The 14201-nt window shown below is 42.4% G+C and overlaps 1 protein-coding gene across 1 annotated transcript in view; it reads left to right on the top strand.

The window, feature by feature from the left end:
• The first annotated feature begins 371 nt into the window (after nt 1-371).
• ABHD3 (abhydrolase domain containing 3, phospholipase) overlaps nt 372-14201 on the top strand; it is a 30163-nt gene continuing 16333 nt past the window's right edge. The window contains exons 1-5 of the mRNA XM_056330860.1: nt 372-3344; nt 4952-5115; nt 8061-8243; nt 9981-10026; nt 12861-12973. Coding sequence (XP_056186835.1) covers nt 3198-3344; nt 4952-5115; nt 8061-8243; nt 9981-10026; nt 12861-12973 — 653 coding nt within the window. The 5' untranslated portion in view covers nt 372-3197. The remainder of the gene's footprint in view (nt 3345-4951; nt 5116-8060; nt 8244-9980; nt 10027-12860; nt 12974-14201) is intronic.

Raw genomic sequence — 14201 nt, forward strand, 5'->3', positions numbered from 1 at the left:
CAAAAGATGAAATAAAGACAACATAGCACTAGTGTAGCCTCCTAGTCAAAAATGTAAATCAAGCTGTGACTAACCGATGGCTTCTGTAAATTATTTTCTATTGCTTAAGCAAGATAAATTGGGAGACAATATGAAAGAATCCTGTGCCCTTTCCTCTCTGCCTAATCTATAATCCATTAGAGGTGGGATGATGCAATCATTTTATGAAGCACTTAGAAAGCAGAGAGCATACGGCAAATAGTAAGTCTCTAGGAATGTAGAACTGTCTTCCTCTGAAAAAAATGCAGAGTTCAAAACACAATAGTGACCGCTTTATTTTCTTTGCACACACAAAATTTGCAAGCACTAAACCACTTGGAAGTGACTGTAATATAAGCAGAATACAGCCTTTTTCAGCTCTGCAAAATGTGTTGTAGGTCAAGAGATAACCTTTTAAAGACTTTAAAAAAACCCAACACTGGAATGGGAGGATCTGATGGGGATTGCTTAAAACAGAAGGAAGTTACTAACATTATTGCTGTTGACAGTGTAACAACATGCTTACACAGCAACAAAACCCCTCAGCCTTTCTCAGTACATGTCATTTGTTTCAGTTTGCCTATAGCATGTCATATATGCCTGACATTGTTAATATTGCCATGAATAATCAACACAGGGTAGTGATCAAAGACCAGATAAACCTCATCAACCTTTGTGTCCAGATCTTTTTTTGTGCATTCAATCTCTCTAGTTGATCAAGTCATTAAACTGCTGTTTTTGTATGCCTCTGAATAACCATTAACAGCTGTGCTTTCCACTTCTTGGTCAAATGTGTGTATATACATTTATAAGCCTTCTAGCCCCATGGGCACACACGCTGTTCTCTTTCTCAGCCATTTAGGATTTTTCTTTTCTTTAGTGTTTGGGTGGCTCAAGGATTCTTCAGCTGAATGGGGACAGGACTTGAATGCAGAATAGTTTGCCGTAAGCAACAACTAGTTTTCTTCTTTGGAAGTAGCACGTTCCTCTGGATCCGAAAGTCTAGTCCTCAGTTCAGCCAAACTGTGTCTCCGAACGTGCCTAAGTTCATGTTGTTGATGAAGCCTACATGTTCTCAGAACTCAGCTGTCTATTCCAGCTGCTCACACTTCACGATAAATCCTTTTGTCTGGGGTATACAACATACATTCCCAGCAAGTCAGGACCAAGACCTAGGTATGGCTGTTCTCCATAAGAAGAAGCAGAGGAAGTGCAGTGTTGATAACAATAGGTTTTCCACCCATTCAGTTTCCTTTTTCTGTAACAGCTGTGGGGAAAAGAAACAAACCCCAGATCCTTCCTAGGCTCTGCTTACCAATTCCCATACTCTTCAATGGCTGCAGTAGCTCTGTCCCTGTGTCTCTGGAAACTTTTGACAGCTGACTCAATAGGAAGAACAGGGATTTTTAAGTTTCTTCAGAACCTTGCAATACACTTTTATTAGTTTGCTTTAATAAAACATCAATTAATTACTTTGCATACTTTCGTCATTCTGATTCTTTAATAAAAAATTCTTACAGTTGTACAAACTGCTTTTACTTGAGAAGAAAAGGTGGTGATAAGTAGATTTCTGCTTGTCAGACTGAGTGGTAAAACATGCTTGACTTTCCAAAGCCCATATCCAAATTAGCAATGCAGTCAGAAACTATTATTTTATTGCAAAGTCTTTGGATGTTACAATGGATTTTCATGACAGTTGTCAAAGCAGGACTGGAATTCACTGTTGCTGCACCAAAGCAGTGTTTGATCACACAGTATGAACATGGCAGCACTTTTTCCTACAGTATGGAAAGCTTAAGTCCCTTTCAGTATTTCTCTAAGTTAAGCTGTGGCCCAATATCCAAGAACTTGCCACCACTATTTCATGGTGAACTAGAAAAGGTTGGGCCCAGATGCTTTATGTTAGAGCAGGATCTCTTCTGGTAACATCTGTCTGAATAAGCAGAAGCAAACGAAACAGGCCACCACATCTCATTCCCTCCCACACACACTTTTTTTTTTGTGTGTGTGTGTTATGGTCCCCAATTCAATTATATTTTTAAATTTGGATAGAGCAAGAAAAGATGGATAAGTTAAGAAGTGAAGAGTCTCACTGAGCAAAGTCTGTCTTCTCTCAACAGTCGTGGAGCTGAGGCATACAATAAGGATAAGGAAAGTACTTCTGTGTCCTGTGGTGCATGCATGCATCTCAAATAGCAGATGCTCAGCTCCAGGATCTTTCTGTTAATCAGCTGCTTTCCAAGTACTGTGCTAAGGAAAAGATGCAGATACTGTGCGTCTTTTTCTGAAGCTGAAGGGGGAAGCATCTGAGTTAGGAAGCACGTGAGGGCCTCCATGCAACAATCCATACGGCTGAAAAGGGAACGGGCTGAATTTCTCTTGGGAGTTAGAGAACACATCCACTCCTCTCTGATCCTCACTAACACCATCTAACAGCAGTGAGAAGTGCCGATGCACACTTCAGTCTCACTTAAAGTATTTAGGCATATTGCTGTTTAACCAGTGCAATACGTAGAAGCCCCGGTGTCCCCTCTTCCTCCTGTCCTATACAGGACGTGTCTCCTGTTCGAGCAGCGGTGCTCGGGAGCGGAACACGCTGCCTGCCCAGCAGTGACCGAGTCCCCACACATCTCCGCCAGCTGCTCCTCTCTTGGACGGGCCCTTCCTACCTGACCCCACACGCCCTGCCCGAGGGAGAGCGCAGGGGCAGGGTGACACCGAGGGCGCCCCAGGGAGGCACCTACCGTGAGGCGGGCAATGCCGGCGGCCGCGCCGCGGAGGGGCCGGCCCTGCCGGCCGGCTGAGGTGCCCCACGCCGCCCCGGGCCGCGCCCCCGCCGCGGCGCTCCTGCAGGATTTCGTCGCCTGCGGGCCAGGCTGTGGCCGCCGTGGCCCGCTTGGCGGGAGGAGGCCGCCCGCCTGCAGCCCGCTCCTCCGCGCCCAGCCCGGTGCCGGCCTCGGGGCCCCCGCCCGCGCCCCGCAGGCCTCGGCGCCCCGCGCGGGGGCGGTCCGGCGGCGGTGCGGGGATGCCGCCGGCGGCGCTGTAGCGCGGAGCCGTCCGCGGGCAGCGGCAGCGGGAGACGGGCGGCAGCTCCTCCTTCTCCCTCTCCCTGCGCGCCGGGGTGGGCTCGGCCGCGGCAGCCGGGGTGCGCTGCGCTGCGCTGCCGCCCCGCGGGTGCGATGGACTGGCAGGTGCTGACCAGGGAGCTCTCCCTCTACCTGGAGAACCAGGTCCGCGTGGGGCTCTTCGGCTCCGGCGTGGGCTTGTCCCTGGTTCTGGGCTTCGGCGTCGCCTACGCCTGCTACTACCTCAGCAGCATCGCCAAGGTGAGCCGGGAGGGCGGCGGGGCGGGCGGGCTCCGCAGGTGTCCCGCCAAGGGGGGCCCGTCCCGCGAAGGTCACCTCGACCCGCCGCGCTGAGGGGAGGCAGCCGGCGCCCTTCTGGCCCGGGGAGCGGCGGCACCTGAAATGGCTGAGCGGGGGCCAGGGCGCTGCGCCCCTCTCGTCCTCACACCGCCCGGTCCTTGCTCTGGAGCTGCCGCGCCGGGTCCCGGCTGGCCGGAACCCCTCGCCCCCGCGCAGGCCCGTCTCCGCGGCCGGGCCGGGCCGCACCGCGCAGCGCCCGCCGGGGCGGGTGAGCGCCCGCCGAACCGCTGAGGCGTCTCCTCCGCTGGGGCCCGTCGCTGCCCCCGGGGCCGGCCGGGCTGAGGCAGCGCCCGTCTGGCCGTGACCGGCCTGAGCGGGGAAGGGGCTGCGGCCTCGGGCCTCCCCGAAATGCAGTGGTGCCGGGGGGAGAGCTTCGCTGGGGCGACGGATTGGCAAGGGAGCTCAGGAGCCCTCCCTCCACAAGAAAATCCCGACCAATTTGGTTTACTGACAGGGCAGGTGATAAAGTGGTTTGCTGCCCTTGTGTCTGCCTTTGGTACCTTTGTAGATACCTTTGGAGCCACTGTTGCAGTGCTTTGGGAGCCAGGACGCTCTCGCATTGCCTTCTCATCGGAAGGGGTTTCGCAGATGAATTAGGCATTCACAGATTACAGGGATACAGTGAGCCTGATCTGATCTAAAGTGGCCCCCTGGTGAGAGTGCCTCATTGAATGCTTAATCAGCTGAAAATACGCATATCAAAAGAATTATGACTGTTGAAGAGGTGTGTTGCTACAGTCCTTCCCAGAACTGGTTAGAGCATAGCCTTCCCCTTCGTTGAGAAGAGGGTACTTATTTTGGTCAGAGGAGAAAAGTGGGGGGAGGACATGCCGCTGCTGCTGTGTGCTTGGACCGGTTTTCTTCAAAGCCTCTATTATTGTCCTATTAATGCTTGCATGTTGGAGACTCAGTGTAAAAGACAGGTTTAAGAAATGTGGTTGCTAAAGCCTGAGCATGTTTGGTATACAGGGATTTCCATATTAATTAGTATACAAACTTAACTTGTAAGAAAAATCTCTGTAAGCAGAGGATTATTAGAGATGAGTAATCAATGCAGTTGTATACTGTAGTGTGAGATGGGGGGTGTCCTACCAGGTTAACATAGGTACTGCAGGTGCACAGTCAAAGTACATGGATTAAGCGTCATTTCTATGTGGTGCAAGAAAATTAATTCAGTAAAATCTTGCCTACTGTGAGGCAGTGTGGTTTTGATTTGTCAGTGAAAGACACAATACCAGTAAAAGCAGAGCTAGAACAGCATGTGATTAAAAATAGGTAAGGAATCTGTTATAGTTAGTGGGTTTCACTTTTCAGTTGGGCATTTTGGTGTTTCATTTGGGTTTTGTTTACTTATCTCTTTACCATAAAGGAAAAAGTGTTGCAAATGATTATACAAAAGAGATCAGTTTACTGGGAGAGGATTTAAACAAGGTTTAATTTCTTTCTTTATTGGTTGGTTGGTTTGTTTTATATGAATGCCCATGCCTGACTTCAGTCTTTCTTCCTAGAAACCCCAGTTGGTGGCCAGCAACGACCGTTTCTGCCGCTTTCTCGAGGAGTATTGCCCTGTTGTGACAGAAACTTACTATCCCACTATTTGGTGCTGGGAAGGTCGAGTGCAGACGCTCCTGCGTCCCTTTATCACCTCTAGACCTCAAGTACAGTACAGGAAGTAAGTGCCTGCCTTTTGGAAAGTGATTGATTTGGTAGCCAGCAGTTACCTTACTCTGCTGTGTCACAGCTACCCTCATTGCTCAAGGTTGTTCCTACGTTTTTGCTTTGTGCCACGTTTTTGCTTTGTGCCACGTTTTTGCTTTGTGCCACGTTTTTGCTTTGTGCCACGTTTTTGCTTTGTGCCACGTTTTTGCTTTGTGCCACGTTTTTGCTTTGTGCCACGTTTTTGCTTTGTGCCACGTTTTTGCTTTGTGCCACGTTTTTGCTTTGTGCCACGTTTTTGCTTTGTGCCACGTTTTTGCTTTGTGCCACGTTTTTGCTTTGTGCCACGTTTTTGCTTTGTGCCACGTTTTTGCTTTGTGCCACGTTTTTGCTTTGTGCCACGTTTTTGCTTTGTGCCACGTTTTTGCTTTGTGCCACGTTTTTGCTTTGTGCCACGTTTTTGCTTTGTGCCACGTTTTTGCTTTGTGCCACGTTTTTGCTTTGTGCCACGTTTTTGCTTTGTGCCACGTTTTTGCTTTATGCCACGTTTTTGCTTTATGCCCACCTTTACAACTCCATTGTAAACTTGGAACCATCTCTGTCCTGGATAGAGTATATAGTAGGTTTAAAAGGTCAGGGTTCCCAAATGGCTCTATTTTAGCTCGGAGAGTTTTGCAGTACTGAAACATTGGTGACGGTATAGGAAAACTGATGTGGGTATATATTCAAAGGATCACACAATGGTTGAGGTAGGAGAAGACCTTTAGAGGTCACCTTGTGCAACCCCGCTGCTAGCAGGGCCACCCAGAGCCAGTTGCCCTGAATTGTGTCCAGACAGCTTTGGAATATCTCTAGGGATGGTTACTACACAAAATCCCTGGGCAACCTGTGCCGGTGTTCAGTCACAGTCACAGTGAAAAAATTGTTTCCTGATGTTCAGAGGGAACCTCCTGTGTTTCAGATTGTGCCCATTGCCTCTTGTCCTGTCAGTGGGCACCACTGATAAGAGCCTGGCGCCATCCTCTTTGCACCTTCCCTTCAGGTATTGAAACCCATTGATAAGATCCCCTGAGCCTTTTCTTCTCCAAGCTGAGCAGTCCCAGCTCTCTCAGCCTTTCCTCATAGGAGAGATGCTCCAGTCCATTCATCATCTTTGTGAACCTTTGCTGGACTCTTTCCAGTATGTCCATGTCTCTCTTGTACTGGGGAGCTCAGAACTGGACCCGGTAGTCCAGGTGTGGCCTGGCCTCACCAGTGCTGAACAGAGAGGAAGGTTCACCTCCCTCAACTTGTTGGCAACACTCCTCCTAAATGCAGCCCAGGAGACTGTTGGCCTTCTTTCCTGTGAGGGTGCATTGCTGGCTCATGTTCAGCGTGGTGTCCACCAAGAATCCCCGCATCCTTTTCTGCCAAGCTGCTTTCCAGACAGCCGATCCCCAGCCTGTACTGGCGCATGGGGTCGTTCCTTCCGAGGTACAGGAGTTTGCACTTCCCCTCATTGAACTTTAAGAAGTTCCTGTCAGCCCATTTCTCCAGCCTGTTGAGGTCCCCCTGGATCAGTCACTGGGTGTATCAAATATTCTGGTGTTTGAATGCCATCGTTTTGCAAAGGTCATGCAATCACTCTATCTGTCCAGCGAACCAACCTTAATCATAGCATGGCCATGTTCAGTCTTGTTTTGAATATATAAAACTTCTGGGATTTTCAGAGTAACTTTCACCAGTGGGGTTTATGTTGTGTTCTTCGATGCCTAAGTTCTAAGAGGGAAAAAACCCTTACATTTATTGTTTGTCCTCAGCTGATCTCTCTCACACAGAAATGAGGCTTATTCTGGCAAATGAGGCATTTGGCACAAGACCTAAGGAGAAGTACTTTTATGCGCCGGAACCTGGATGCAGCACAAGTTGTTTCAGCTCTGTTTGCATGGTAGAATAGATTTAGCATTTAGCAGCTTCCCTTAGTTTTAGTAACTAGGAAACATTCCAGTGGTATGGCCATGTTCACTTTTTCTAGCCCTTCTTGTATACTCTCTTATTTCAAGGTTTGTGAGGGAAGAACATAGTTCCATGGGGCAATGCTTATTTTGTACCATTTGAGATTGTGTTGGCAGTACACACCAGCATTGCATCTACTTCCCATTACTGAAAAAGGGCAAAGCTGAGCTAGTAAGTCCAACAAGGCTGATGAACTTTAAAATCTGGAGTAGGTGCTATCAAGACTTTAAAATGAAAAATTAAATGCAAGGTCGGCTTACGTTCTGGTAATTTCTATACCAACTCTCTCATACAATGTCCTCATTGCTGGGCAGAGGGAAGATGTTGTATGTTTCTAAAAAAATAATGAAACTTTCTTGTCATTGTTTAATGCATGCTTAGCTTCTTGGGATATTAGAATATTTGTTGCATTCTTAAGATACATGGTTTAAGAGTGCATTCTAGCGAAGTTTGTGGAGATACAGGGTGAAAGATACAGTAGTGTGTCTGTCTTCTGCATGTTTAAAACATAACAAAGTGCTATTCATTATATATGCTGTTTCTTTGGATAAAGAGAAAAAAATGTGCTAAATTTTTAACACATTTGCCCGCGTGCTATCAAAAGATTCTTGAATAATCCAAAGGAAATCTGTGATACACAAGCCTACATAAAATAGAAGGCAATGCCAAAAATCACATTAGTTAAAGCTTCCAGTACATCAGCAGCACTTCATCAAAGGCCAGCTCTTAGTTTACTGTGAACAGGAGTTACTCCACAAATTGACTGTGCTAACTCATGTCAGCTGTAGGCATGACTCTTTCTGAATGGCAAACATGCAAAAATGCGTAGTTAGGTGGCACTTTGAGTATTAAAACTTAATTAAAAATGCGGAATTCATACCTTGTAATTTGTACACTGTAAGCACTCTCAATAGTCTGCATGTATTTTTCAATCTAATCAGTGTTGTCTTGAAATGTGCCTTTCAGTGAGCTCATTAAAACAGCAGATGGAGGACAGATTTCGTTGGATTGGTTTGATAATAATGACAGCTTATATTATCCGGATGCCAGCACAAGACCCACTGTCCTGTTACTGCCTGGCCTGACAGGAACAAGCAAGGAATCCTACATTCTTCATATGATCCATCAAAGTGAAACGCTGGGATATAGGTGCTGTTGCATTTCATTGCTAGTATTTTTTTTCTAATATGAACAGCTATTAGTGTATATATATGTATAAGGTGCCTTCCCAAGGCAAATGAAATCTAAAGACATTAGTTTACATAAGGAAGTATTATTAGTAGTAATAATAATAATAGTAGTAGAATTATGTAACAGGCAGTACATTCAGAAGGGCTGTTTTTGTATCTACAGATGTGCCCCAGAGATTGCAGTGAAAATAAGTTAAGACTGCATAGGCCTTTCCTGCTGCTGCTTCAGTTATAATACCAGTATTTGTGTTACCTTTACACTTTCTAGAGAAGGGGGTTGTATTCAGCTCCAAGAAGACTTGTGTGGATGGGTTGCTGGCAGTCAGCCTCGAAGGAGGTCAGCTTCTGAATGCCAAAATTGCTTGATTCAGCAACCTCAAGTCATGAGTTCAGAAAGGAGAGCTAGACTACTCTTACTGATGGTGGTTAAGAGGTTTGTCACCTCTTAATTTTCACTGCTTAATTTAGTTTTATTATTAAAGCTTCTGGTCCGAGTTGAGTAAATAAGTGGATTACTTGATGGGTAGATTCCTTTATGTAATCATTTTGCAGCTGCTGTACTTTGAAATAAGTTGTCATTGTGCCAGGATCTGTATTTAGAATATTACAATTTGTCTTTGCAGATTGGCTTCTGGTACTGACTATAATAAGTTTTCAAATGTGTATACATGAGCTTTTATCTACATGTCTGGCTATCTTTTCTCTGTTCGGAGGTTTGGATAACTGCTTTACTAAATTGTGAAAGTAAAGTAGCACTTTAACTGTTCAAAGTACTTTTTAAATCACTTTAAAACTTTTAAAAAAGTAAAAAATATCAGAGGAAGAAATCAACAACTTCTTACTATTAATTTTTTGAGTATTCTTGAAATACCTGTGTTTGATCACCTAAGAAATGAAGGTATAGCATTAAAAAGGAGACCTTTACATCAGATTTCAACAGAATGCTATAATTTTGGTTTTAAATAGCAACATTTGAGAAAATACTGAAGTAAGTAATTTTTCATGCCTTTGGCTCATCTAAAATACATATATATTATTTAACAAAATTTTTACACTGAGATGGTAGAAGAGTAATAGAAAAGTAAGATTCATTAAGAAAACATAGTTCCTTAAATCATGGTAATACTGCTAGAAAATTCAGAGTCCCACCAGCATACAGAGAACAGAAACTTCTGCTATACCAGACAAAAAAAATCCCATCCCCAAGAACCTATGACTTAGATGCAGCTGTCATAGTTTTTATTTGGCTCATTTCTTGCTATTTAATACAATTATGTAGCTTTAGAGGATGTCTGCACATGGATCTCTGATGTCCTCTTTCAGAGCACTGCTTCAGGCTCAGCACTGCACTAGCAGAGCTTATGGCTCGTATTTGGCCAGCTCAGGGTGCAGGCAGAGCAAGATGCGTGTACCATCTTCAGGTAAACCCTGGGGCTCTCATCCTGCGATCTGACCTCGACCAGCAAATCGCAGAGCTCATATAGAGTCCCACTGACTTCAGTGAACTCCATTTTGGTATAAAGGTTGTTTCACACAGGTCAGACTTTAGGATCCATAGGACAGTAAATATTTATGTACTGAACTTATTCATAGAACTGGCTTATTTTATATATTTTCATTTTTTGTGTGTGTTTAAGTTATCTTTTTCAATGGAATGAACAATGTGTATAATTTAATTTATTGTCTCAATTTTTAGATGTGTGGTTTTTAACAATCGGGGAATTGCTGGTGAGGATCTTTTGGTAAGGATGACTTCTAAGATAAACATTTCTCACTTAGAAGCGGTATATATGGAATCATTTGTGTCTATTTGTATGCCTGGATTTAAATGAGAGACACTCACAGCATAGGTTGAAAATGCAGAGAAGAGAATCTAGTCATCTGGTAGATCAATCATGTGCCAATATTAGTCTTCTATTTTAAAACTCAAATGACGTCAACTGGTCAACACAGGTTTTGTGAACATTTCATTTTAGAAAATAATTTGAATTATTAATATCTGTAACATTAAAATGAACAATCCCTACACTTTTCTTTCAAAAAAACCCCTACACTATCTAAAATGCACAGATCCGAGAAACTGTTCAATCAATTTAATTTTCTCCCATTGTTTTAACATACAAATCCAAATATAAGCAATCATAATTACTTTACCAGTTGCCAATATGAGTTTAAAGTAGATTTTGATATGGTTAAAAAGTTGTGCCATAAAAATTGATCCGTATTATATTATACTGAATTAATGAACCAGATTTATATAGATAGCAATATCCTAAAATTTAAATGTGTTCTTGTATTTTCTCAGCAATTATGACATTTTTTGTCTTTGGGACAGACATATCATGCTTGCTTAGAAATAACTGGCAGATCCACAGATGACAAGTTCTTGAAGCTTAACGTTTTCTGCAGCTAGGGACAAGGCATGATGAAATACTGCTGAATAAGCTTTGTGTCCTCGTATGCGTTTTGTTGACGGTTCTGCAGCTGGAATGAATGTGCATAATACTCAGTATTGTTTTGCACTTTTTAATCCCCTGGCTTCAAACTTTAAACAGCTCAGAATGTTACCCCATAATCAGATAAAGCATTTCAATGCAAATATTGCCATGTTAAGAGTAGTTTTCTGCATACTTTTGGAGATGGATCTACAAAGCAGTTTTGTGACGCACAAAGTCCTTATTGGTGAATTTCTGAATCATTAAGAGAAAAGATCTCTTGTTTGGATGTATTGTGTGTATTATACTGTAATCAGATTTACATCTTTAAGCTTTCTAAGATCTTACTGTGAAGCAAAACAGCTGAAATTATCACATTTTCTACAGAGGGGTTTCTACATTTTAATATAAAATCCCTAGTTAGTGAGTTTAAAGCGTAGTTGAGCACCACAGTAGAAAGTAGCATGCAAGTAGTTCTTTGGTAGTCTTTTTAAAGATAGATTCAGATTTACACCAAATAATAGCTATTTAAAGACTCAGTTTTAAAAGGATATTCTCATTGGTTATTGAAAGTTACTGTGAATGATTGTTAGGAAATAGTCAAATATTAGACTGACCAAAGCCAATGTGAGCTAAGACAGTGTTTTAAAGTATCTTCATACAAGTAGATAGAGAGACATTAAAGAGTCAGGAATTAACTAAAATTATAATGGAGGTTATCTCTCTAGTTTTATAACCTTTTAATCAAATACACTTTCACTTAGAATACATTAGACCCTAGTTACCAAAAATAATTTATTTTTCCATGTAAACTCAACAATTTAATTAAAATAAAACACATTCACACTGTTTATAATTAACAGGGTGTAAAACAGTGAAGAGTGATTTTGTGTGGATGAGAACTGGAAATGCAACATAAATGGAAATCAAAAACATCTTCAGCTTTAATTATCAAGATTTAGCTTTTTGTTCCTTTTTCTTATCTTTGACTTCAACATTTAAATATTCTTGTTAAATATGTTTTAAGTAGTTAGTTTCATCTAATTAAACCTGTTAAAATTGCCCACAAATAGCCAGACTATTTAACAGAAAGCAATTTAAAAAGAAACCTTAAAATACATTATTGCTTCAGGCAGCAAATAAGTCAAATTAACTCATAATTAAGTTTTTACATATTTATTTTTAATGTTTATACTGAATTTGGGCAGGCCAGCCACTACCTATAGTTAAGTCAAGGTCACTAACACGTTAGTTGCAACTCCACAATTAAAAGTTCTTTTTTGCTGTAGAAAAAATCTAGAGAACACCTAGAAAAAAATTCTTATTTTGCTGTGATTCTTATTGTACCTGAAAGGACTTACCTCCCTTAAACTGCTCCAGATAGTCCCCCAGATTGTGGCCTGTAGCAGTTGTCTGTGCAGGTGAGGCTCAAAAGCTGTGCTTGTCCTTCAAAAGCAAGGAGGGGGCTTACCCAAATCTCAGTGATGCCAGTGGAAGTCATTCCAAGTCTCAGTTCAAGATTTGAAGAGACACTGGTGATAGACACAGAAGGCATAATACATGTATTTCATTGCTTTAGTTAACACAGTATTTTAGTAAATTAGGTAAATGGCCCTGGTGAATTTATTAATCTATTTATTTGCTTTGTACTGTGTGTAGAATCTAAAGATTGGCTTCTTTTCAAATGCTAGCTGAAACTTGAAATCTAATATTTTATTCTATATTTGAATGTGGGCGAAGATAGTAAAATTATCATTGTAACTTTATTTTCTGTAAATTGCAGCCTTTATGATATGTTTCCATTTCCTCAGGGTATTTTAAAAATATTGGTGCCTATCTAGTTCTGATGTAGTTCTGTCTAGTTTAGCTCATTGCTCTGTGTTCAGATTTTGTCTAATGACCTGGAGGTCGCAGATACTGAGATATTTGTCACCTGTTTTGTTTTGTAATGATATCAAGTATAACTCCTTCCTCCACCTCCTTGCGAAATGCTCTGGGTTTGTATTTGCCATTATGCACAGCCTCACAACAAATGCTAAGTTTATCTTTTTATATAAATGATCCTCTGTTCAGTTTGCTTTGTCTTGGAAGGATAATACAAAAGCTTATGATAGCATTTTTTTCCCTCTGAATCCTTACAGACACCAAGGACTTACTGTGCAGCTAACACAGAGGATTTAGAGGCTGTTATTTATCATGTACACAGCTTGTACCCCTCAGCTCCGTTCATGGCAGCCGGTGTTTCTATGGGAGGGTAAGGTATTGTGTAACACAAGTCTCAGCTTAACTATGAGTGTAAAATAAGACTGTTATAGCCTGATTGTAAATTATTACTCTGCAATTCTTGCATTACTTACTGAACTACAGCTGACTTGGGTCTGTCTCCAACAGTCAATATTCAGAAGACTTTTAGAAACTTCGTATCTTTAAGGCTTTTAGCTCTGTGTCATGGAAGGTCAAAAGTGGCCAACATTCAAAAGTTGAGGAGGGTGGAGAAAGACTGAAAACACCAACAGACTGATTGACAGCCAGACAAGTAGGCAATACAATCGTTGGAACCTATGGAGGCTGTCTTTGGAACAGAGGAATAAAAAATAGGAACTGGAGCTAACATACCACGTTTCTTAGCAACCTCTGGAAATGACAAGGTTTATCTTCACTGTGTTTGGGTTCTGCAGTGTGTGGGTAGGTTAAGCTGGAAGAGATGTGGGTATCTGTCTGGCTCGGAAGCAAGAAGTAGTATTGTTGTTGAAACCAGTATGGGCTGATACAGCATGTGTTGTTAAGACTCGCTGAATCCTGGCTTCTCTCCAGAAAGCACAGCTAGAACAGACAATGATAGCACAGTTTCTTAGAAAAATCACTGCTAGAAGCTAGAAGAAATGTTCAGACAGCCTCTTTAATTAAAGTCATAGGAGAGAAGAACTTCCATTAGAAATACTGCAGACACAGTGGTAATTTCCTGAGACTTCCCTTCTTTCTGATAAGTTTTATGGAGGGTGGGCAGATATAGCTTTGTATATTGACATTAATCTACTATCACCTTGTAGGAGCTTTGAGGTAAATACAAGTTTGGGCAAGCAATGTAGTTATTGATAATCAAATAAGTGACTTGGAAACCTTTTAAATCAGGCCAATCTTTTTCCATTTGTGTTGCTGGGATTTTGCCATTGTCTTCAGTATGAAGACATATGAGTCTCTCCAGTATGTCAGTGTCTGTCTTTCATGGAAGCTCAAATGGGGCACAGTACTCCAGATGCAATCTCATAAGTGCCAAATACAGGGACATAATCTTTTCTCTAGACTTGCTTGTTTTGCTCTTACTGACAAAGCACAGTATGTTGTTAGTCATCTTCATAGCATCAAGAGTGCGTTGCTGAGTCATATTCTGTTTGCCCAGCTTGTTTTCAGCTGCTCTCTATCCAGTCATTAATCTGTCCTTGGTGCAGGACTTTGCTTTTGCCTTTGTTGAACTTCATAAG

This window comes from Falco biarmicus, chromosome 3, assembly GCF_023638135.1.
Source record: "Falco biarmicus isolate bFalBia1 chromosome 3, bFalBia1.pri, whole genome shotgun sequence".
Taxonomy (NCBI): Eukaryota; Metazoa; Chordata; class Aves; order Falconiformes; family Falconidae; genus Falco; species Falco biarmicus.